Raw genomic sequence first — 25,099 nt, 5'->3', positions numbered from 1 at the left:
TAATATAGTTCCTCATAGTGGGGTGAGCTCCGCCCCCCCTCAATAAAATGAGTTTCATCACTACTTTGTAACTGTTAACGTTGCTACTGACAAGAATTGTAAATATCAGAGATACAGGATGTCTGACATGTGACCCCTGTGAAAGGTCAGTAGTCCCCCCCCCCAAGAGGGGCACAACCCACAGGTTGAGAACCACTGTGCTAGGCACCCATGAACCAACTGAGCCGCAGCCTCCAGCAATTCTGAAGGCCCCTTGTTGGGTAACCCAGTTAGCATGTAAACTCATTTCTGAAGGAGCTAAAAAATAAAAACAAAAAACCATGTTTGTCTTTTTGAAGACATGGTCTTATAGATGTGGAACTGACAGGATTTACAAAGTCAAGTTCTTTGAATCAGTTGACACGGGATCCAACTTGGGACATCCTTTACATACTGAGAGCTGCCTGTGACCTTGGCTGAAGTCACCATATCTAGGGTAGCTCGGGGACATCTCCACCTACTCCTGTCCTTCCCTTGACTAGAGCCAGAGAAGGTGATTTGTGGACTGGCCTCATGCACGGGGAATCCCACACTGTACAAGCAAGGGTCCAGGGCTGGAGTAAGAAGAAAGTGAGAGCAGGGTGTGATGCCGCGTGTGGTTAATCACGCGCTCTGGAAGGCAGAGGCAGGCGGATCTCTGAGTTCAGGTCCAGCCTGGTCTACACGGTGACTTCCAGGCTAGCCACGGCTCTATAGCGAGACCCTGTCAGAACAAAGACTAAAAGGAGCCGATCTCCCTCTCCCCAGACTAGGAGAGAATTATACGGTGGTGACAGGGACCAAAATGACACGGGCTCTTCTTTTCCTTGGACATAGAAACTGCTTCCCCAAACAGACGGCCGCCCAGGTGACCCTCAAGGCCATCTCGGCTCACTTCGACGACTCGAGCTCGTCCTCGCTGAAGAATGTGTACTTCCTGCTCTTCGACAGCGAGAGCATCGGCATCTACGTGCAGGAGATGGCCAAACTGGACACCAAGTAGCTCTCTCCAGCGGCAGAGAAGGAGGAGGATCGGCGTGACGTCACAAGAGCGGGGGTTTTATTTTTTACAAGGATTGCAGAAGGGTGACGGGGCATGGGAGCGGAGGGTGGCTGAGAGGGTGAACGGAGGCAGCGGGAACGGGTCCTGCCTGCCTGGGGAAGGGGTCCGGTGCGTTTTATATTCTCTTTACAAAGGGCCTCTCTTCCACAGTTAACCAGGTCTCCACCAGGGCTTTCTTTCCATGTGTTTTTCTTCCTGTTGTTTTAGAACTTTTTCAAAAACAAACAAGACAAACAAACATAAAAATAGGCCTTCTTTAGATTTATAGCAGTGACTTTTACACACACACACACACACACACACACAAAATCCGTTCACAGTTTCTGTGTCTTTGGGTTCCTCCTTTTTCCAAGAGAAAAGGATGTGACTGCCTAACCTAGGTATACTGGCTGTCTCCCTCAGTGGAGAAGATGAGAAGAACATCTTGGGGTGCTTTTCTGTTATAGGGTCCCCTCCCTGACGCCTAAAATATTTGTAACTACACCTAAAAGGGTTTTGCTTCGGGATTTTTGTTTGTTCGGTTTTTTTGTTTTTTTAAAGAAAAAGAAAAATGAGAAGAAAAAAATGAAAGCTCCAGCGTCTTTCTTATAACACAGCCCTTTATTGCGACGTTTTCCTCCTCCTGGACAGCCGCGTTCCCCACAGACAGAGTCATCCAGACGGTTGTAAAGAAGTAACACAAGGCCTGTCACTGAAGAGTCCCGCCATGCTCTGTAAAGCTCTCACATGGCCGGCTTCCTGCAGGTAGTTGATCCTTCCCTCAGAGAGGGTGGGCTTCCTGGCTGGTGTCCACAGCAGCAGAGCCGGGGACAAAGCTGCTGGTGGTTGGTCAGTCTCTGGGAGAGAGAGTCAAGTCTCAACTCCAGTCTGGAACAGACCTTGGTCATAGCCCAAATGGGGATGGGCTGGAAGCACCAGAGATGCTGGTATCTCAAGGACTCTTGCCACCTATAACCAAAGGCCAAGGCCAAAGCAAGCTGGAAGAGGCAGGGTAGGGTGAATCATGCCGAAATCTACTGGAATGGACTCCCAGTCTCTTCTGCTATAGACATTGAACTTAGGCCATGCACAAGTGGCTACTCCCTACTTGGATAGAGAAGTCCTTCATATACTTCATACACCTTAGCAATCTATAGCGGACATAGTGACCCATGGGGGCCCAAGTGACAGGAGCTGGCCAGGAAATGAGCAGCACAGCTCCCCACCCCCTAACAGCAGCCTGTTAGTAACCTAGAAACCACTAAGTACCATCCAGAGATGCCCATCTGGTCTTTGGCGATCAAGCAGCCAGTACCCTCCCCAAGTCACAGGTCTCCATCCCTGGATTCCTGCACCCAGCCAGGCTCAGCCTCTCTAGACATAAACTTCACCCTGTTAGGGTAGTGTTTGAGTGACTGTCCTCAGAAGCAAGCAACCACCAGCCCGGAGGGGGTGTGTTCAGCTGCTCCCCCTTTTAAAAGGGTTGTCCCAGCTGGCCTTGCTGACTGATTTTATCTGATTGTGGAGTGGTGTCGAGGACCAGGAGACTCTCATCTGTGTATCCAGTGGCGCCCTACCACCTGTTATATACCACTCTGCTTTAATGACACTCACTGGTTCCATGGAGTAAAGTCTAACAGAACCCTGCCTCAGTTTGTCAGTGAGACCTTAGGAGAGGCGGCAGATGTGGCTTACATCTCCCCTGAGATTTCAGCAACGGATGGGTGAGCTAGAGGGGAATTTTGTCTGACTCTTCGTACATGCACCTATGACACACAGGCAAGCCGAATATGGAGATAAAGGCTCGTGAAGGTTAAAGATGGTCCCAAGGTACCAGAAAAGACTGAGACAGGAGCATTACCTGAACTCAGGAGTTCTAGGCCAATCTGAATAATGTAGGTAGACATGGTGGGGGGCAGAGAGAGATTCTGTACTCGTGCTGTGTGAGTGTTGTTAGGAGGGAAGGAGAGAGAGAGAGAAAGAGAGGGGGGATGCTAATCATAGGGAGAGTGAAAAAAAGGCCTCAGTTAATAACGTACTTGCTGTAAGATAGACAAGCTTCCCCACCCCAGCACCCTCCTTGGTCTCGTGCTGTGGGCTCTCTTTACTATACTACAGATGAGGAGCCAACTAGAGGAGCCCAGCTCTGCCCAACAAGAGCTCTGAACAGTTCTCCCAAAGCCTGATGCTTTCACGTGCACACATAGACAGAAGCCTGCAGTAGGGGAAGCTCCCTCTGCCTCCCCAACACCCTTTAGCTAGCACAGCTGCAGGCAGACCTTCCAAACCCGGAACGAATCTTCTAGGCTAATTGTTCTTTTTTAATGCCTTCCCCACTCCCCCCTTTACTCTCTGTCTCTCATTTCTGGCTTTACTCAAATTGTATTCCCAGCCAGCACATGACTGACACCACGATCCAGACAAAGAGCTCCGCCCTTGGCACCTGTCAGAAGGGTGTCCTTTGTCAAGCAGTCTGTCACCCCTCCGAGCGGTACCTCAACTCCCACGCAGCCTCCCTGTCACGGTGGAGACTGCCGCATGGTTTTCCAGCTTGTGGAGATGAGAAGGTCCCTGCTCTTGGCCAGCCGCACCATGAGGCGGCCTACGTAGAAGCCACTGATCTGACCCACGCCATCATTTCTGCCCATGGACAGGAGGAATGTCAGCGCACCTGGGAGGCAGACACACAGAGCAAGATGATGCTTGAGGGATGCAGGCCTGATGTTTGAGACTCCAGCAGGCAGCCATGCATAATACCTTTTAGGAAAGCAAGTCGTGTGTGTGTGTGTGTGTGTGTGTGTGTGTGTGTGTGTGTGTGTGTGCTTGTGTGGTGCAGATCAGGAGACAACCTGGGCTATCATTCTTCAGGTGACATTCACATTTTTTTTAAAAAGCTGGATTTTTTTGTTTCCTGACCACAAGGCCCAGTTTTTTGTCTTTTTCTTAACACGTGTTCTAGGCATCAAACTAGGCCCCTGCTTTTTAAGTACTTCACTGACTGAGCCATCTCCCCCAGCCTCTTTTGTTAGCAATACTGTCAGTGAAACCCGGGGCTTCAGTGTGCCAAGCAAGAATTCTACCACGGAGCTACAGCCAAAAGCATGTTTGGTTTTAAAGAGGCTTTGTGCGGAGACCTGCAGTCTGGTGGTAATTCATCTTATAGCACTGGGCCACTTCATTCTGAACCTCCCTTTGGGGCAGTCGGGACCTTAATATGGCCTCATCTCTCTTTTTTTTTATTTTTTAAAATATTTATTATATTTATGTGAGTACACTATAGCTGTTCTTAGAAGAAGGCATCAGATCCCATTATAGATGGCTATGAGCCACCATGTTGTTCCTGGGAATTGAACTCAGGACTTTTGGAAGAGCAGTCAGTGCTCTTAACTGCTGAGATATCCCTCTAGCCCAGGCCTCATCTCTTAAAGTTGGGTAGTTAAGCTAGTGGACTGATGCGTGTTTAAGCATCTACTAGGAGAGTAAGGCCCCAAAGCCTTCTGCATGTTTAATCCCAAACCAACAAACATAAACAGGCTTTCCTCACCTGGCTTGTAAGCTTTGAGTGGCCTCTGCTTCATGGAGTTGACAATGTTGGCCACGGCAACGTTGGCATGCAGGCCAGCGTGGTAGGCCATCTTGGGCTCCTTGGTATCGGCACAGTCACCAATGGCATAAATATTGCTGTAACCTTCCACCTGGAGGAACTCGTTCACTTTCAGAGCACCATTGCTGGCCAGCCTACTCTCTGCTGGGCAAGATGACACCACGGAATTGCATGAGTATAGGGTGTGGGTTCAGTCACTTTGGAGGTATGTGCTAAGAAATGACACCCCCACCGGCCGTCATCGAGCCTGAAGTCCCCACCCAAGACCCTGCCTGCTGAAGCAAGCCTAACCCACAAGAACAGAGGCAGATCACTGGAAAGCCAGGGAGCTCTCTACAAGTCCCCTGGCTTCCCAAGTCTCTAACTGTCTTTGGAACATCCATGGGAATTTCGGAATACACACAGGCCTTTCCTAAACAACAAACAGCTTCCCTTAAAGGGGTTGAAAAGAACTTATCTTTGGAAATACATTAGGATAATGAGACATTAAACCCTGGGATTTCTGCCCACTACCCCTGTGGACTGGCTTCCTTCTGGATTGAAAACTAACTTCCTGTTGGATCTGGCAGAGACTGGTCAGGGAAGGATGCTCGGCAGTGGATAAATGACAGGTACCTGGAGATGCAGAGTAACCATGGAGCTTGGCCCCTGAGTCTTACTCTCCTATGTAGATGCTTAAACATGCATCGGCCCACTGTCTAACTACCGAACTTTGAGAGATGAGGCCATACTAAGGTCCCGACTCCCCCAAAGGGAGGTTCAGAATGAAGTGGCCCGATGCTTGGATCTGGATTTGGAGAGAGCAGCATACCTGTGGACGGAGAAAAGCCTGACCTGGGACTTCCTGGGCTTCCTCAATGAAAGCATCAAGAAAAGAGGCCATTTTCACCTCTCTGAAGCCTGTTCCTATCTCTCACCACTAGGGGGAAGCACTCACCTCGGGTGTGTGTGTGGGGATTCTGGCCTCCAAGGGGGGTGTCGGGGGGAGAAGGGGGGAGGAACAGCTGGGCTTGACTCACCTGAATTTAAAGTTCAAGGTCTAATAAACTTCTGGGATAAAAGGAGGAGACACGGGGTGCTGGTTCAGGTGGCAAGGACTATGGTGTGTCTGCAAATGCCAGGGCAGCTTAGGGAGCAACAACCTCTGGGCCACTCACTTACCAAATGCACTGCGGTAGGCAGAGCTGTTGATCTTGACCCCATTGCACACAATCACCATGTTGGTGGCCACCTCCGTGCCCTTGTCTGTCTCCACCTTGATGTACTCCCGATACTCATTGCGAGGAAGTTCCTCCAGGTTGCTCACCCGCTCACCTGTGGGAGGGTTCCGTGACAGGAAGCTGACAGAGGCCAGAACACCCCGTGGTGGACCAAGGGAAAAGCGAGTCGTCCCTCATGACTCTCCCTCCGTCCACTCTCCTGAGCAGCAGGATCTGGACGTCTGTCCCCAAGGGGTCCATCTGGAGGGAAGTTCCAGGAAGCTGCGAGGGGGAAGCCAAGCCAAGCTTCTCGAGTTCTAGGAAACACGACTCAGTGGAAGGTCCCTTCCTTCTCGGAATGGCAGCTCGCACATCCTAAGCAGAAGGCCTCTCAGTACAGCATACACCAGAAAGCAGAGAAAGGGCTCAGTTGGCAGGAGGCTTGTACCCTGTGTCTATACCCAATGCCACATCAACTAAGCATAGAGTGTATGCCAGTACTCTGGAAACGGAGACAGGAGGATTAGACGCTCAAAGTTCTCCTTGGCTACAAAGTTTAAGGCCACAAGGCCAGCCTGGACTACATGATACACTCTTTCTCAAAATAAAATATTCGTATATACGGAAGGGCTGGGAAGAGGGCTCAGTGGTTAAGAACACTGGTACTCTTCCAGGGGATCCAGGTTTGACTCCCACCATCCAAACAGAAGATAAAAACCATCTGTAACTCCAGTTCAAGGGGATCTGATTCCTTCCTCTGGCCTCCCTAGGCACTGGACATACTCTAGGTACACAGACAAAACATCCACACAGGGGCTGGAGAGATGGCTCAGCGGTTAAGAGTACTGTTGTTCTTTCAGAGGTCCTGAGTTTAAATCCCAGCAACCACATGGTGGCTCACAACCATCCATAATGAGATCTGACGCCCTCTTCTGGTGTGTCTGAAGACAGCTAATCTTAAAAATAAAATAAAATAAAATAAAATTCTCTTAAAAAAACATACACACATAAAATAAAATTTAAAGAACAAATAGATGGATGGATGGATGCTAGGTGAAACTCAGAGGTAGATAGATGGATGGATGGATGGATGCTATGTGAGACTCAGAGATGGATGGATGGATGGATGGATGGCAAACAGCAGAGAAAACGAGGAAACCTGTCTGGAAGTAAAGTGCTTCCTATCCTCCATGACCAGTTAACAACGGAGGCTGTGAGAGCTGAGAGTGGTTTCCACGGCAACCACCTCACAGCCTTCTGAGGTGCCATCCCACTCCAAATGCTGGGAAGTTCTGTCCCTTCCTGCGCTGGGCAAAAAGCCACACCCAAAAAACAGGGTGGTGGTGGCACACACCTTTAGTCCCAGCACTCAGGAGGCAGAGGCAGGAGGATCTCTGAGTTCGAGACCAGCCTGGTCTACAGAGTGAGTTCCAGGACAGACAGGGCTACACAGAGAAACCCTGTCTCAAAAAAGTGAAAGGAAGAGGGAAAGAAAGAAAAAAAAAAGGAAGGAAGGAAGGAAGGAAGGAAGGAAGGAAGAAAGAAGAGACAGACACATGCAATGCCTCAGATTACAAGTCTGTTCCCTCTTCCACTGAGACATCAAAAATGAAAACAAGGGTGATCTTTGGAAGAACTTTAACTCATTCAGTAAATAGCATCCACCTGTCCTGTTGCTAAGCAACAGCGGGGAACTGCTGCACCCTGTGACTCCAGCTGGACACAGCTCAAGCCAGCTCTGATGCCTGAGTCGTCCTGCTGCTCCCCAGATACAGTGGGAAGGAGGGAGCCCAGCCATGGCTGGGGCTCTGGGCACTACATCAGCACTTGGGGAAGGGGGCTGGGGTTGGCTGGGCAGGACGGGTGAACTCTCACGTACTCAGCAGCAGCTGCACACCCTTCCGGAGGAGGATCTCCTTCACTTCCTGCCGCACACAGGGCAGGAGTTCCTTGTCGGCCAGGGGTACTCTGGAGTGGATAAGAGTGACCTGGGACAAACAAACAAACAAACAAACAAACAAACCCACAGGGCTTGAGCGGGAAGACTCCGAGTCCCCTCTCTGACTTCCCATGTAATACTGAGGAGACAGAGGATCAGCTATGATCTCTGCAGGGTTCAGGGCCCCAGCCCACATCTCAGTACTCAGAACTCAGTCCCCCTAAACCAGAGACCCACGTGTCTCTGTACAATGCCTCACCTAAGGCAAACGGACAATTCCTTCAGGATACAAAACTGTATAATCACTATATAAGCTGCTGGCATTCCAATGTGAATACCAGGCTATAGCAACACTAACACAAGTTCTACTTATTTGTTTGTTTGTTTGTTTGTTTGTTTGTTTGTCTATCTATCTATCTATCTATCTATCTATCTATCTATCTATCTAGGTTTTTCAAGACAGGGTTTCTCTGTGTAGCCCTAACTGTCCTGAAACTCTGTAGACCAGGCTATCCTCAAACTCGGAGATCTGCCTGCCTCTGTCTCCCAAGTGCTGGGATTAAAAGCATGTGCCACCACCACCCAACAAAGTAAAACTTTTAAATTATTTTACTTTGTATTTTGAGACAGGATCTCTCTGTGTTAGTGGTGTTCACCCTATGGGTCACAACCCTTAGGGGTCAACTCAGACCATCAGAAATATTATATATTTACATGACGATTCATAATAATAGCAAAATTACAATTAGGAAGCAGCAATGAAAATAATTTTATGGTTGGGGGTGGGGGGTCACCACAACACGAGGAACTGTATTAAAGGGTCACAGCGTTCGGAAGGTTGAGAACCACTGCTCTATGTAGCCCTAGCTGTCCTGGAACTAGCTAGGTAGACCTGATTGGCCTCAAACTCACAGAGATGCTCCTGCCTGTGCCTCCCGAGTGCTGGAAAAAAAGGTTTGTGCCACTATGCTTGGATCCAAATAAAAATATGATAAAGATGGGGCTGAGAGATGGCTCAGAGGTTAAGAGCACTGACTGCTCTTCCGGAGGTCCTGAGTTCAATTCCCAGCAACCACATGGTGGCTCACAACCATCTGTAATGGGATCCAAAGCCCTCTTCTGGTATGTCTGAAGATAGCTACAGTGTACTCACATACTATATATATATTTATACATACATGGTAACTCAGCAAATGCCAATCCCACAATGATGGGTGGCTTCTGTAGGACTCTTCCATGCCTACCAATACAACATAGATCTTATACGGAATTAGTTGAAATGTACTACTTCAATCTTTACCCCTGAGGCGGTTGCTGACGCAGAGCTCTTAAGCCCTTCTAGTGCTGGGAATGCCATGGGTTCTGATAATCGGCTGTAATTCCCAACCCAGAGCTTCTGAGATCTTCGTGATTCTCTGAATGATAAAACTGCTGAATGCCTTGGAATTTCCTGAGTGATGGGCTCATCCTTCGTTCTGATGAGACAGCAGCCTCAGACTCAAACCATGATAGGAGCTTCCAATCCCTTCCCCAGTCGCCAGGAGGCAGATGACAGCTAGAGTTGGGAGTTCCACGGTTCATCATGGCTCCCCAGCGAAGCCTTCAAAGATTCCCTACAGGGCCTAGAGAGCCTCAACATGCATGACCATGGCCACATGGCACACCCCAATGTCAGGGAGAAAGAGGGCCCTGTGCTTGGACCCTCTTTATCTGGCTGTTCATTGATGTCCTTAAAAGGCTTCCCCCCCCCCCCCGCCACCCCCCCACCAGACAGGGTTTCTCTGTGTAGCCTTGGCTGTCCTGGAACTCATTTTGTAGACCAGACTTGCCTCGAACTCAGAAATCTGCCTGCCTCTGCCTCCCAAGTGCTGGGATTAAAGGTGTGCGCCACCACGGCCCAGCAGTCTTAAAAGGCATTCTTGATTTTTAGTTATGTGTATAAGTGTCTGTTTGTGGATAGTGCACGTGAGTGCAGTGCCTGTTGAGTCCAGAAGAGGGCATCAGATCCCCGGGATCTGCTGGAGTTACTGGCAGTGTGAGCCTCAGATGTGGGTGCTGGGTCCTCTGCAAGAGCAGGATGAGTTCTCAACCACAGAGTCATCTCTCCAGCCCCATCTGTGTCCTTTAAAATATCCTTTGTGGTAGGTAACTCGGCAATGGTTAAGTGCGGTAGTTTGAATGAAAATGGCCCCATAGACTCATAGGGACTGTGGCATTGTTAGAGGAAGTGTGTCACTGGGTTTGGGTCTTGAAGTTTCAGAAGCACAAGGCAGATCAAGTGTGTCTCACTGTCTCATCCTGCAGATCCAAAGGTAGAACTCACAGCTCCTTCTCCAGCTCTGTGCGGGCCTGCATGCTGCCATGCTTCCCCCCACGATGATAACGGACTAAACCTCTGAACCTGTAAGCCAGCCTCAGCTAAAGGTTTTCCTTTCTAAGAGTTGTCCTGGTCATGTCTGGAGAGGCTCACAGGATGGCTCAGCGGTTAAGAGCATTTGCTGTTCTCATAGAGAACCTGGGTTCGATTCCCCGCAACCCACATGGCAGCTCACAGCTATCTGTGACACCAGTTCTAGGGGATCCTAGGTCCACTTCTGGCTTCCACAGGGCCTGCATTCACATGGTGCACAGACATACAGGTAGGCAAAACACCCATACCCATCAAATAAAAATAAATAAATCTCTTAAAAGTGAAAGCTGTGATGGTCATACGTCTCTTCACAGCAATAGCATCCTAAGACAGAAACAGTAAGCAAGCTGCCTCCCTGGGGTCTATAAGCCGCTCTGGCCACTATGAAGCCTGCTGGGAGGAACTTTCCATTCACGGCTGGGTCAGGTGGCAGTGCTGGTAAGCCTGGGACAACCTACTCCATCACCATCTGAGGTGCGAACAGCCTTGTGGGGCTATGTGCTGACTCCAGGCAGTTGGAGCTGAACTGCATTGTGGGACACCCCACACACACACACACTGAGGGTTGGAAGAGACCCACTCTTCTCACCACAGAAGCACTGAGAACAAGCAGCAGTCGGCGGGTTTCCCCCGACACAGCACTCATGAATCAAAAGGAACACTTTAACTACATCCATCAGTCACCATAATTTCCAACCATTTGTCAGAGAGCGACCATATAATTAAATTACCCCGGATTGATTTTCCTTTTCGAAGCCAACCGTCTCTCCTGAGGGAGGAGAACGCTGTTTGTGGGCTCTCTGTGGCTCGAAGAGGCTGGCTCACATGATCTAAGGCTGACCCACATGAGCCAAGGCTGGCTCACATGAGGTTCCAGGAGGCCCTGGCCTGCAGAACCCATCACTACAACTCACATTTAAACCGTATCATTCAAGAAGCTTAGACCCTTCTCTCTCTAAGGTACCAGCTTGGTTCCTATCTCTCTAGCATTAAGAGTCAGGGCAAGCTGTTGCCACCCTTCCATGGGTAGAAGAAAGTGAGAATCAGTCCTTCCCTGCTGTGGGCAGCTCTCCCAATGCCCTGAGCATGGACCCCGACATGGCTGTCCAGGGCGAGGGCTGCCAATCAAACACACCAAGAAGCCTCACAACAAAAAGAGGTCATCAAAGGACACCCAGGCGTCATCCTAAAGGAGATGTGGGAGGCCGGGCTTATGAAACATCTCTCTGGCCCTCCTCTCCCCACCTTCAGGGCTCTCCTCAACCAAGAGCCTATGCAGGAGGCTCTCCCTCACTGTGTGGGGAAATTGCTCATGGAACTGCTTTTTGTACAAGATGGAAAATGTACTCTGCTTACGTAAATGGAGCTCCAGTCTCCCAGGGCCTGAGCAATGTCCTGGTGTTGCTGGGGTGGTGAGGTGGCTGGTTGGGTAAAGGGGCTTGCCCTAAAGCATGACTACGTGAGTTCGATCCCCCAGGGTACACAAGGCAGAAGAAAAAAACCAATTCCCATGGGTTAATCTCCTACTGCCACACTTACACAATGGTTCTTGTATGTGGTTGCACACACACACACACACACACACACTCACACATGCACACTCACACACCACTAAACAATCAAACAAACATATATAATACATAAGTTTTTTTTTTTCCAAAAAAAGCAAGCAAGCAAAGCAGGTGCCTGCTGAGAGTTCATAGCCAAGGGGCTAGCCTCACCTCCTTCTCAGGGTACTCGGTTTTAATCTCTGCTGCCATCTCTACTCCTGCAGAGCCGCCTCCCACCACCACGATGAACTGTGAGCGCTGGATCTGCAGAAGAAGGGACCGTGAAACATACCCACAGGCCTTCGTGGCCGAAGAAGAGCTGGGCTCTCTCCATACGTGGGCTCCAGACGGAGCTCCTCCCCACCTTGAGGGATCACTGGGGAAACTGGTGGCATGGAGCCACACAGAGCAGGTGGGATGGGAGGCATCCCTACCCAAAGCAGCGGCAGGTAAGACAAGCCAGTGACATACCAGCAGAACACACACAGGAACTCTGGGAGAATCTCACTGTAGCACCTGTGCTTCCCCCAAGGCTGTTGATCCAGCATTGATGTCCTCCCACAGTCTCCTGACCAGAGCCCCAGTGGTGGCCCCTGGCACTCTGGCCTGCCCACCCTGTCCCATATCCCCCAGTGTGACACACCTGCTTCACCATGTCCTCATAGGCCTGGATGGCTGCCTGCTGGCAGGACACCTCGTTAAACTTGCCAGGGAAGGGCCCGGTGCTGCCTGTGGCCAGGATAAGATGTGAGAAGGGCAAGGCCTGCAGTGGATAAGAAACAGGAGAGTAAGCCAGAGAGGAGTGACTAGGCTGCCACCTCCAACCTCAGGACACCGAAAGGCGGCCCTGTGAGAGGACAAGAAAATACCACATTGATGGAGGCCCATGTAAGTACCAAGAAACACCTAAAGAAACATGGCGTGGATAGTCAGCCAGCATGGGGATACAGAGAGCCCCCACCTCCACAGCAGGGAGCCCAACAGAAAGCTGCCTGGGGCAGGGTGGGGGGAGGGGAGGCCAATAAGCAGGACTCACACCTCCAGTTTAGAATCTTCTGGACTTTTTTTTTTTTTAAAGATTTACTTATTGATTCTATGTATATGACTACATTGTAGCTGTCTTCAGACACACCAGAAGAGGGCATCGGATCCCATTACAGATGGCTGTGAACCATCATGTGGTTGCTGGGAATTGAACTCGGGGCCTCTGGAAGAGCAGTCAGTGCTCTTAACCGCTGAGCCATCCCTCCAGCCCTGGACTTTTTGGTTTTGAGACAGGGTCTTGTATAGCCCAGGCTATGTAGCTGAGGATGTGACCTTAACTGTCTAACCTCCTGCCTCCTGTTCCCATGTAATATGGAACTACATGGCATGCACCGTGCTCCATACTGAGGACCAAAGCCAGAGCTTCATGCACGGTAGGCAAGAACTCTACTAACGGAGCCACATCCCCAATTCCTTCCCCTGCCTCATATAGTTTAGCACCTTCCTTCTATCATGACAAGGCACGTCTGTAAATCTCAGGACAGTGCTTGGCACGTAGGAATGACTCAGGCCACCCCAGCCACCATCTTGTGTCTACCGTGACCAACATGAGGAAGAATGTACTTGGAGCAGCGAGCGGGGCTTGGAGCCTACGGATGGCTCCTCTTGGACCCTGAGTGGACCCCCTCCCACCAGAGCGACCCCACACACTCACCTCGCCACCCTGTAGCAACACCATCCGGTTCTTCAAGTCTATGCCAATCACTTTGCCCTGGCGGAAGTTGTCCTTGAAGGTCACCGAGTACGAAATGAATGTCTTTTTGGCGAACCCTGGGAATGGGTACAGAGAAGCTTTCCCCAGCCATGTACCCACAAGGATGCTCTTGGCCACAGCCAGGCCAGTGGGTATACCCAGGTACCCACTCTGTCCTGAAGTGCCCGTCTGCTCCTCAGAAGAACCTAAGCTCTTACTCTAAGGCCTCATTATGGGAGATGCTTAAGACCAGCGGCTCGAGCCTCTCCGGAATGAATCCGATGCCTGGAGCAACTTGCCCTAATATAGAGAAAACGACCCCAGCCCTGTCATCATAGCCCATAACAGACAAGACCATGCTCGCAAAGGAGCAACTCACCGCTCTCCACGGAGGCCCGGAGGGCTGCCACATTGTGGTGGAAGGAGTCCTTCATATCCACCAGCATGAAGGGGACATTCAGCGCCTGCAGCTGGCTGGCAGCCGCTATCCCTCCGAAGCCCCCGCCCACGATCACCACGTGCACGGCTCCTGTATCCACCGAGACCTGGGACCCCATCTTGAACTTGGCACTTGGGGGCTGGGAGAAGATACTATATCAGATTCAGGGGAGCAGGAGGGAAGGGGTGTCCATGGGAAGAGACAGGTGTCAGCAGGAGTTTCCCTCCGTCACTGTCCACGTTATTTGTGGAGACGAGGACTCTCAGTTGAACTCAGAGCTAACCAATTTGGCTAGGCTAGCTGGGACAGGATCCCCTGTCTCTCTACCCTTTTAGGGATGGAATTACAAGTGGGCTGCCATGCTCACTTGTCATTTTATTGGGTGCCAAGGATCCAAGTTCATCTATCACACTTGCGTGACAATTGCTTTAACCCCTGGGCCGCTTCTCTCCCCAGCCCCACGAAATTCACAAAATTCCAACTCTATGGACACTGAATTAAATTAAATTAAATTAAATTAAATTAAATTAAATTAAATTAAATTAAATTAAATAAGAATAGGGAACAGCCTGCACTCACCCCAGCAAAAACACCCGCTCCCTTCTCTGGAGGCATCCGGATCCTCCCCAGAGCCTTTCTATGCACCCAAAGTCATGACTATCAAGCCGTGCTTCAATGTGTCTTTCCTAAATGTACAGCAAAGATTTCCTAAGAGGAAGCAATGGCTACTCGACATACATGTACAGTTGTGGATCATGGGGTCAGACAGACAGTCTTGGCCTCCAGCCTTACAGAAGCAGAGCTCAGATGAGCAAGATGGCATAGCAAGTGTATAAGACTGATAACCTGAGGGTTCGATCCCCAGAACGCAGTGGAAGGAGGACACCAGCTCCCAAAAGTTGTCCTCTGACAATGCAACCCCATCCCTAACAATATCATACACATACAATATTAATTATTTAATAAATATTCTCTCTTTTTAAAAAAAGATTTATTTTATGTATGTGAGTACACTGTTGCTGTCTTCACACACACCATAAGAAGGCATCAGATCCCATTACAGATGGTCGTGAGCCACCATGGGGTTGCAGGGATTTGAGCTCAGGACCTCTAGAAGAGCAGTCAGTGCTCTTAACCACTGAGCCATCTCTCCAGCCCATAAACATTCTCTTAGAAAGCAGAGTTCAGAACATCAAAGGACCACATACCAAAAACCATGCACAAAGTTGTGCAAGTACATGAACAAGAAATAGTAGCCTTGCCTGTTGGGAACCAAAGAAGCTGCATTAGCAGAAAATAAATCCTTTAACTTGTTCCATGTTACAAACACTGGAATGACCTTGTGCTAGGAGCCTGGGTCACCAGTTGTGAGCCCCAGATTAAAGGGAGCCATTGAGAGCCTATGACAAGCATCCTGAAACATAGGGTGTTACTATGGCTTACTGTGTTCCTCAAAGCACACACTGGAAATGTAATCTCTGATATGACAGTGTAGAGTTGGCCCTCGTGGGAGGTGTTTAGGTCATGAAAGTCCCACCTATGAATAGATTTTTGCTGACTATAAAAGGTGCTGAGGGGCCGGTGAGGTGGCTTAGCTGGTAAAGGTGCCTGCTGCCAAGCCTGCCAAACATGAGTTCAATGCCCAGCTTCCCACGATGAAAATCAACTTCAGAAAGTTGTCCTCCACACATGCACCCCGACAAGCACACATATGCGTACATGCAAACACACAGGTACACCTTCACACATGTGCGCACACACAAAATAAATAACATAAAAGTGCAATTTTTAAAATCGGGTCCCAAGGCTTCAAATTGGGAACTTGTTCTTTTTTTTTCTTTCTTTCTTTTGCCTTCCCCAGGAGAAGATGCAGCAGGAAGGCTCTTGGCAGAGGCTGACACATTAACTTTGGACGTCCCAGCCTTTAGAACCATGATGTGGTGACACATATTTTTGATCCCAGCACTCAGGAGGCAGAGGCAAGCATAGCTCTGTGAGTTCAGAAACAGCCTGGTCTACAAAATGAGATCCAGGAAAGCCAGGACTGTTAAACGGAGAAACCCTGTCTTGAAAACAAACAAACAAACAAACAAACAAACACAAACTGGAACCATGAGCCCATAAGTGTTCTGCTCGTTATACACGAGTGACATTTTGTGACAACGCCACAAAGAGACTAAGATTGTGTGGCATGAGCCGAGGACAATAAGGTATAGGGAAGGAGCCTGCAGTGGGGTAGGTCACTCCAAAGCAGCAATCTCCCACACCCAGGGACATCTAGGGGATATGATCCAAGCCATGGAAGTGGGGTGAAAGACCTGCTGGGAAAAATCTCAATGACTATCTGAAATGAGGAAGGAGGGTTAGAAAAACACTAGCTATCAGGTAGATGGTGCTGACAGGGGAGAGCAAGGTTTTTTGAGAGACAAGAGAGCAAGCATCTAAGGAGTGCCTATGTTGGGTGGGGCCCAAGCTTCAGGCTCACCCCTGGACTGAGGAGGGCTACCCAGTTCCAGCCAACTGAGAACAAACCTTAGTTAAACCCTAGCGTGCTAAAATTCCAAAACCTTTGGTCCAGAGCCAGACGTTGAGGCATCAAAGGCAGAGGAAAGCGGCAGCCTAGGGCACTAAACACGGAACTGCTGAGCCCAGAGGTAAACGCACGCTCAAGTGGCTCGGGCTCCCACCCAGTATCTCCATGATGTTGTCAGAGCCACGGCAGTATTCTGGAGTCTGCCCCAAGAGGGACTGGGATTTGTCTCCAGCACAAATAAACCCTAGAGATGACATACCAAGTGCCCTTGAGACAGCCTAAGGGCTTGCCAGTATAGAAGGAGCCACCCACCCATGTGAGGGCCACATCCCTGCAGCTGAGGTCTAGATAGCAGGAAAAGGGTTGCTGGGTGGTACTGTCTCAGACCAGAGGACATCAGACTTCCTCCAACCTGGGCCAAGTCACAGGAAGGGACTCTAGGGAGATACCAAGGACAGAAATGCTATAGAGAGGCCCAGCTATTCTGTGGGCTCCAGGCAGAGCACCAATAATGCCATTTGGGGGACATAACAAAGGAGTAACTTGGGCTGGTGAGATGGCTCAGCTCAGCGGTTAAGAGCGCCGACTGCTCTTCCGAAGGTCCTGAGTTCAAATCCCAGCAACCACATGGTGGCTCACAACCGTCTGTAATGAGATCTGACACCGTCTTCTGGAGTGTCTGAAGACAGCTACAGTGTACTTACATATAATAAATAAATAAATATTAAAAAAAAAGAAAGGAGTAACTTGCTGGGCAGTGGTGGCACACACCTTTAATCCCAGCACTTGGGAGGCAGAGGCAGGCAGATTTCTGAGTTCGAGGCCAGCCTGGTCTACAAAGTGAATTCCAGGAGAGCCAGGGCTATACAGAGAAACCCTGTCTCAAAAAAACCAAAAAAGAAAGAAAAAAGAAAAGAAAGGAAGGAAGGAGTAACTAGGCACAGTGGTCCATGCCTACAATCCCCGTAGCTGGGAGGTAGAGGCAGGGAGGTCAGAAGTTCAAAGTCACCCCCACTCAGTCTGAGCTACATAAAGGCTTTTAAAAATCCCAGCACTTGGAAGGCAAAGGCAGGCAGACCTCCGAGTTCAAGTTCAGACCAGCCTGGTTTCCAGATCCAGCCAGGGGCTACTCAGAGAAACCCTGTCTCAACCAAAACCAAACCCAAAACCAAACCAAACCAAACCAAACCAAACCAGCCAGAAGTCTTGAGAGGCAGCTCAGTGGGCAAAGTGCCCACTATGCAAGCAGGATAAGCTGAGTTCTAGCCACCGCATCCACACAAAAGCATCCACAGCATCCACACAAAAGCCAGGTGCTGTAGTGCACACATGGCAGGAGGAGAAGACTCCCAGAGCTCACTGGCCAGCCAGCCTAGTGGAACGGGTGAGCCCCAGGTCCCAGTGAGACGCCCTGTCTCAGACACAGTGTGGATACCTCCTAAAAAATGACACCCAACAACCTTTGGCCTCCAAGTGTACGCATGTACACAGAGAGAGAGAGACAGAGAGAGAGAGAGAGACACAGAGAGAGAGAGAGAGAGAGAGAGAGAGAGAAATGGACTCCTAGCCGAGCCTTGAAGGACAAGCTCAAGTCGCTGAATGGCTTTCTCAGGAGGCACTGGGGCACGGCAGGGCCACCCACTGTCTGACTGTCTGCGTGGCTAAAGGGAACCCCACTCTTCTCTGAGCTTTGCTGTACTCTTTTTATTTATTTTTTTAACCTTTTTTTTTTTAGATTTATTTGCTATATTTATATGAGTACACTGTTGCTGGGATTTGAACTCGGGACCTCTGGAAGAGCAGTCAGTGCTCTTAACCGCTGAGCCACCTCTCCAGCCCTGCTTTACTTTATGTGTATGAATGCTTGCCTGCAAGTGTATCTGGGCACCACAGCATGCTTGCATAGCCAGAAGGCGATGTGGGGTCCCGTGGAACTGGAGTTATACAGATGGTTGTGAGCTGTGGGCTCCGGGAATGGAACCCAAGTTCAGCCAAGAGCAGCCATTACCCTTAACCACTGAGCCACCAAGCTCCCTCAGTTTACCTGTTTCAATCGGAAGCACTAAGGGTCCAGTCAGCACTGATACACATGAGATAGCCTTATACACACAGGATTGACTCTAAGACACAGAAACCCCTGGGACTGTTCCCAAAGCTTCCTGCTCAGGCAGGAGAGCTCCTGATCAGAGCTCCTCACACTGTTTACACTTGGTGCTGGGGGTGGGAGAGCCCTGCATCGGGAGTCTGAAGGGAACTTAAGGTTATTTCTCATTGGTTAAGTAGCTTCTAAGACACCAAGGTTTCAGCATCCACCCATCTGACAGATTAGGAGACTGAGTCCCTGACAGGATTGGGACCAGATCAAATCCCCCAGAAGGCAAATGTTCCCTCTCCTCTTCTAACTCCTCAGAGAGCGGCTGCCCACTGTGAGCTAACTCCTAGTATGAGCAGGCTGAACATGCCAACTGAATAGAAGAAGGCGAATATTCAGGAGGACACAGGTACTCAGTCAGAAGCAGGAATGGACACCAGTGGGTTAGCAGGGCCTGGAAGCATGGAAGGTCAGAAGGCGGACCACAGTGGGGTACCCTGTGCCTGCCTCCTTCTGTGTGGGCCCAGTCCTGCCCTAGGCCAGCAGTTAGTTGTAAGGTCAGAAGTGGGTAGGAAGAGTTCAAGACACATGTGGCAAAAACGTGGGTAGGGCAGGTGACAGGCCAGCACCAACATCACTCAGAGTCCATCACACCAGATGGGCCAGCAAACCTGCCCCGTGTCTCCTGAGAACTCCTTCTCTGGGAGGGGCATGTGCCAGCATCTACTGAGCTGGTCCAAGGAAGGGATTAAGCAAGCCCCAGAAGCCTCCACTCCTTCCTCAGCACCTAGCTACTCCCCCCAAAACGCAACCCTTTGCGATGCTCACCTGAGCCAGCCCCCACCAGAGCCAAACCGCTCTTCTCGGTCTTGAGGACCTCAGAGTCAAATACCAAGAAAAGTTAGGCTGCGCCACTCCCTGCTGCCCTCTCTCCTCCACTGACCTCTGCCACCCTCACTTGGGGGATAAAAGGCCAGCAACTCCCCGGAACATTTCAGCTCCTTGCCCAACACTTGGACACAATGATTGCCCTTGGCTTTTCTCTGTCCATTCTTGGCTGCCCCTCTCCGGAACAAGGGTTGGGATGGGCAGGGGCAGGCTCCTCTTTGTTGGGCCATGACCTACTTGGCCAGCCACCTAAAACCACAGTCTGGGGCTGCAGAACCTCCACCTCCAGCTGCAGACCCCAAGTGCACGCCTGGAATGAGTGACTGCATCCGTGTGTCTTCTCACACGGCAGCCAGGATGGGCCAACTGCAACCACTGGGAAACTCCAGTAACCCACAGAAACCTCCATCGGTGGGAGACTCCAAAGGAAACTCCCACAAAGCCGGGCAGTGGTGGCGCACACCTTTAATCCCGACACTTGGGAGGCAGAGGCAGGCAGATTTCTGAGTTTGAGGCCAGCCTGGACTACAGAGTGAGTTCCAGGACAGCCAGGGCTACACAGAGAGACCCTATCTCGGGGGGGGGGGGGAGGGGAGAGAGAGAGAGAGAGAGAGAGAGAGAGAGAGAGAGAGAGAGAGAGAGAGAGAAACTCCCACATACTCATATAACCTATTCTCTGTCCTGAGACTTGCTCTGTAGACCAGGCTGGCCTCGAATTCACAGGAATCTGCCTCTGCCTCTGGAGCGCTGGGATTAAAGGCAAGCACCACCAAGCCTGGCACCGACCTGTTCGCTTTCAAAGGGTGAATACCATTTTTCCATGAAAGGCTTGCCTATGGGAAAGTCAGGCAACAGAATCAGTACTTGTAGAGCCGTTCACCCTGTGCAAGCAGTAAGGCACAGCCCCTAGGTGCATAGGTGTCACACACACACACACACACACACACACACACACACACACACACACACACACACACGATTGCGGCAATGCCTGGCGTTCCCTGCCTTTGCCCTGGGGCTTTGCAATTCCTAGGCGTGAACTGCTGAAGAACGCTCAGCCTTTTTCAGACCTGGCCCATTATGATGTGAAGAGTGGGCTAAGAAGGAGCTTCTCTTGTTTGGTTTGCTAGACAAGTACATGTTATTTTTGCAAAGATAACTGGCCTTCAGAAGTGAGATAGGCCTGTGGAGACGGCTCAGCTGGTAAAGTGTCTGCTCTACAAGTGTGAGGACCTGAGTTCCTATCCCAGGAACCCACCACTTAGAGGGGCTGAGAGATGGCTCAGAGGTTAAGAGCACTGACTGCTCTTCCGGAGGTCCTGAGTTCAATTCCCAGCAACCACATGGTGGCTCACAACCATCTGTAATGAGATTTGATGCCCTCTTCTGGTGTGTCTGAAAACAGCTACAGTGTACTTACATATAACAAATAAATAAATCTTTAAACAATAACAACAACAACAAAAGTTGGGCACTGTAACTCCAGCACTGGGTAAGCAGAGATGAGCTGAGCCCTGAAGGTGATTGATTGCTCAGCTGACCTAGGCAAACCAATGAGTCTCTGGATCAGAGAGACCCTGTCTCATTAAAAGGGAGGGAGAGCGTAGAGGAGCAGGTCTTTAATCCTAGCACTGTGGTTCAAAGCTAGCCTGGTCTGAACTAGCTAGGGCCATAAAGTGAGACCTGGTCTTAGAAAATAAAATAAAATAGACAAATATTTTAGGGAAGAGTACCCAGTGTTAACTTTAGGCCTATTTATACGCACATACACACACACACATACACACACATACATACACACATACATATACACACACACACATACACATACATACACACACACACACATACATACACATATACACACACACACACACGTTAGATAGGGAAGCTACCAGTGATGGTACATCATACCTGTGATCCCAGAACATAAGTTCAAGGCTAACCTTAACTAAAAGAGTGATTTTCAGACTAAAACTCAATCTCAAAACAGACAACAGTGAGAGGGTTCTATAACTATATGATTTCTTTCTTCCTTAATAGTTTGTTTATTTCTTATGTGGATGTTTTGTCTGTGTAGCAAGTACATGCAGGGCCTACAGTCCAGATCCCCTAGGACTGGAGTTATAGGAAGTTGTGAGCTGTCATGGGCGCTGGGAATCAAGCCAGGGTCCTCTGGAAGAACGACCAGTCCTCTTATCCACTAGGCCATCTTTCTAGCCCCATGATTTCTTTAACCAAATAAAATTCACGTACACAGGTTACCATTTAAAGTGTAATTTGGCAGCTTTTACTATACTTTCCAGATTGCACAACCACCACAGCTATCAATCCAGATAACTTTCATCAGGATGTGATGGGACATGCCCATAAACCCAGCACTCGGGGGGAGGGACACTGAGGTAGAGGCTAGAGAGTTCAGGGCCAGCCTGGAATGTGTGGAGAGCCTGTCTTGGAGAAATCCTTTGGTAAACTCTTCATGCCCTTGTCCTACAGATTTGCCTATCCTACGTGTTTTATGCAAGCGGAGTTATCCAGCACACAACCTCTCGTATGGTTCCTTTCCCTGACTTGTATGGCATCAGTGTTCCTTCTTCACATGGCTAAATAACACCATCATATGACCAAACCAAATTCCCGTGCGTTGCCCAACACTTTAGCTTTCGCTTCACGGTTGTTGTGAACAGTGTCTCTGGGGACGGACATCTGTGCGCAAGGTTTTAAACTTGGACATACTTTCAAGTTTAGTCTAAGGCTATGGGCAGAGCTGTTGAGTTGTGGATGACCCTAGCTTTAACTTCCAGCTAGGAAGTACGGAGAACCTCAATTATAACTACTGGGTTCAGAAATAAGAGCTTAAAACAGTGGTCCTCACCCTTCCAAATGCTGAGACCATGTAACACAGTTCCTCATGCTGTGGTGACCCTCAACCATAATATTATTTTCATTGCTACTTCATAACTGTAATTTTGCTACTGTTATGAATCAAAATGTATATACGTGTTTTCTGACGGCCTCAGGTGACTTTTGTGTCATTCAGACCCCCAAAGGCATGGAGACCCATAGGTCGAGAACTACTGGTTTAAAAGGACTTTTCAGTGCTAAGTGATTTGTTGGTGGAGTGTTTACCTAGAATCTACAAAGTCCTGGGTTAAATTCCTAGTATCGAGTAAAACAGGTGTGGTAGAGCACACTTGTAATCCCAGTATTAGAGAGGTAGAGGCAGGAGAATCAGAAGTTCAAGGCCATTCTTGGATCCATGGTAAGTTTGAGGCTGTCAAGGGCTACATGAAGCCCCATCCCGTCTCCCTGCCCATCCCAGGCAAAAAAAAAACAACTTTATTTCTAAGTAATTTACCAATTGCCCCATCTCCCAAAACATACAAACACATACACAATGTGATGGTTCACACTTGAACTTGCCTATCAACCGTCCTCTCTGCCAGACATGCAGCCTGAACCCGGTGTAAAGAGACCTTCAGGAATCTAGTGGAACACATTTCTGCCATAGCTGTTCAGAGGTCAAGCTTCAGACAACACATAACAGGAACCCTGTGCACCCAGGCCAAAGTGAAGCCACCCTGCTGTCTCCGCCACAAAAAATACACCACCAATACACCACCCAGTCTTTTGAGTCATCCTGGCTTCTCGGGAAGGAAAATTTCAACATTGACACACAGGGTAACCACATCTCCACAGTGGCCTTGAGGCAGAAGAGGCTCCTGGAGTGTGACTCAATAGGCTATGACATCCGTCCCCTCTTCCACTGGGGAAGGGAGGCGATGGCTCCCCTCTTTGGACACCAAGGACCAGGCTGAGAGTGAGCACTCTAGGGACAGCTGCTGAGGAATGCACCCCTAAATATACCGTTGAAAAACACCCCATGCTAAAAGGGACTGGCTGATAGAATGAAGAGAAGGAGGAAAAGAAGCGCTCACTTTGGCATAGACACTCCTGCACTCAGCCACACATACACACACACACACACACACACACACACACACCGAGTGACCTGCCCATCCCTGGCCATTGCCAACCTGCATCTCCCTCCAGACAAGGCCCACTGGCTGTACAGTACTTGATAGGCCCAGCTCTAGTGAACAGGAGGTGACTTAGGTCAGTGTTGACATGCAGTCCCTTGAGAGTGTGGCTGAGCACTTGGGGTGTGTTGGCAGGGGACACAGGCTCATGTTAGAAGCTGATGCTAGCCTTGGTTCATAGGTGCTGAGTGGGGAGATCTGGAAGTTTCTTTCCAAACTACACCTGTCCTCCCTCGGGGGCCTCAGCTCTTAAGACAGCTGAGCATTCCCCCCACACCCCTAAATCCCAGGGTCAAAGTAATCTTAGTGGGTGATGGGGATGTGTTGAGTGTGTGGTCTTGGAAAGAACAGAGTGCCTGGGAAGAGGGGGAGGAGGGAGGACGAGAGAGTAAGAGAGAGGGAGAGTGGGAAAGGGAAAGAGAGAGGGGGAGGGGAGGAGAGAAAGAGAGAGAGGGAGAGAGAGAGAGAAGAGGAGGGGATTCAGTCATAGCTGGTCTCGCTTTTTCTGACAGAACCCCTATTTCGCAGGGGGGGGGGGGCGGGGTGAAGCGGGCCTCCAATGCACCCGAATCGATGAGCCCCTAGGCAACCCTACTCACTTTCTCTGAGATTCCTAAGGGTCTCCCGCTGCCCTCAGACACCTCAGTCCTTCTATCTAAGACCCTCCCAAGATCAAGGCCACGCTTGCCCCGCTACCCCTGCGCGTCCTGCTCCCCCCTCCCAAGACCCCAAGTTCTTCCCAGACAGACTTAGCGGACATTGAGGAGCAATGAATCCCGAGGAACCTGGTCCTCCGGACCGGCGTTAAGTATCCTAGGCAACGGCCCCCTCCTAATTCCGCGGCCCCTGTCATGCCCCTAGTGTACCCCACGCCGCGCGAGGGAACAAGGATCCCCGGTGACCTCACCTGTAGCGGACCTTGGTCCTCGCGTCTTCCGGCGCCGAGTCCCCGGGCCGGGGCGTGCCCATCACTGTCTCCGGGTCGCAGCCCCGCCCCGAGCCCCGCCCCTCCCGCTGCCCTGGAACTGACCTTGACCGCCTACCAGCCGCTCCCTACTTGGACGCTCCCGGAGCTGATGCAGCCTAGCTAGCCTCTCAGCCTGCCAAGATCCTGCGCCTTAGTTTTGCCAGGGGTTTCTGGGAGACAACCGAGGGCCTCCCCAACACACACACACACACACACACACACTAGCTTTGCCATCTGCACACATGTGCATATGGGCTGAGCGCCTGCTGATCGCCCAGTCCTGGGTCCTGCACTGGAGCTTTAAAATGGAGAGCGGAACGGGTTTATCTTTTGGTTATATGATAGCCTGGAGAAAGAAGGGGTTAAACACAAGACTCAGGAGCTGTTTGCCTATCCTGAGTGCCCTGGATTTCTTACCCACAGAAGCAGAGCACGGTGGTGCATGCCTGTAATCCTAGCATTTAGGAAGTAGAGGCAAGTGGGTTAGAAATTGGCTACTGAGTCCACTTTGGACTTCCTGAGATCCTGTCAAAAAATGAAGCCATCAAACCACCACTGCTGACAGACTGCGGTGGTGCAGCCTTTAATCCCAGCACTAGGGAGGCAGAGGCAGGAGGATGTCTGTTGAGTTTGAGGCCAA

General features: G+C 50.1%; 2 protein-coding genes across 12 annotated transcripts in view; one reads left to right on the top strand and one right to left on the bottom strand.

The window, feature by feature from the left end:
- The window catches only part of Macroh2a2 (macroH2A.2 histone), a 45,936-nt gene extending 44,798 nt beyond the window's left edge, over positions 1-1,138 (top strand). For 3 of the 4 annotated variants that reach the window (XM_021173452.3, XM_029482542.2, XM_085842833.1), the window contains exon 9: positions 856-1,118. In XM_021173452.3, coding sequence (XP_021029111.1) covers positions 856-1,021 — 166 coding nt within the window. In that variant the 3' untranslated portion in view covers positions 1,022-1,118. Of the gene's footprint in view, positions 1-855 lie in introns of all 4 variants that reach the window. The other variant, XM_085842834.1, reaches the window with a different exon arrangement.
- On the bottom strand, positions 1,057-24,478 carry Aifm2 (AIF family member 2, ferroptosis suppressor). 8 transcript variants are annotated; one of them, XM_085842830.1, is made up of 10 exons: positions 24,400-24,437; positions 13,880-14,091; positions 13,462-13,577; positions 12,406-12,525; positions 11,934-12,026; positions 7,743-7,851; positions 5,826-5,978; positions 4,605-4,808; positions 3,556-3,731; positions 1,057-1,290 (listed from the first exon to the last, which is right to left on the bottom strand). In XM_085842830.1, exons 2-9 carry the CDS (start codon positions 14,055-14,057, stop codon positions 3,580-3,582), a joined length of 1,125 nt encoding a protein of 374 aa, XP_085698956.1. In that variant the 5' UTR covers positions 14,058-14,091; positions 24,400-24,437; the 3' UTR covers positions 1,057-1,290; positions 3,556-3,579. The 8 variants fall into 8 exon arrangements, with proteins under 8 accessions (XP_085698956.1, XP_029338399.1, XP_029338396.1 ...); XM_029482539.2 differs by lacking the exon at positions 1,057-1,290 and adding an exon at positions 14,519-14,625 and having other exon boundaries at positions 1,661-3,731; positions 24,400-24,478; XM_029482536.1 differs by lacking the exon at positions 1,057-1,290 and adding an exon at positions 14,519-14,625 and having other exon boundaries at positions 1,661-3,731; positions 13,880-14,078; positions 24,400-24,460.
- Positions 24,479-25,099: the final 621 nt, after the last annotated feature.

This window comes from Mus caroli, unplaced genomic scaffold (assembly GCF_978045245.1).
Source record: "Mus caroli unplaced genomic scaffold, Mus_caroli_1 scaffold_9, whole genome shotgun sequence".
NCBI classification, from domain to species: domain Eukaryota; kingdom Metazoa; phylum Chordata; class Mammalia; order Rodentia; family Muridae; genus Mus; species Mus caroli.
The sequence above is the reverse complement of the archived record's forward strand: the minus strand, read 5'-3'. Positions and strand labels throughout refer to the sequence as shown.

Coding starts and splice junctions, on each gene's coding strand:
- Aifm2 (XM_029482536.1), bottom strand. CDS start 14,554: ATGCCTCCAGAGAAGGGAGCGGGTGTTTTTGCTGGG. Junction 14,079..14,518: donor GAGCGGGTGTTTTTGCTGGG/GTGAGTGCAGGC, acceptor ATCTTCTCCCAG/CCCCCAAGTGCCAAGTTCAA. Junction 7,852..11,933: donor CCGAGTACCCTGAGAAGGAG/GTGAGGCTAGCC, acceptor TGTTTGTCCCAG/GTCACTCTTATCCACTCCAG.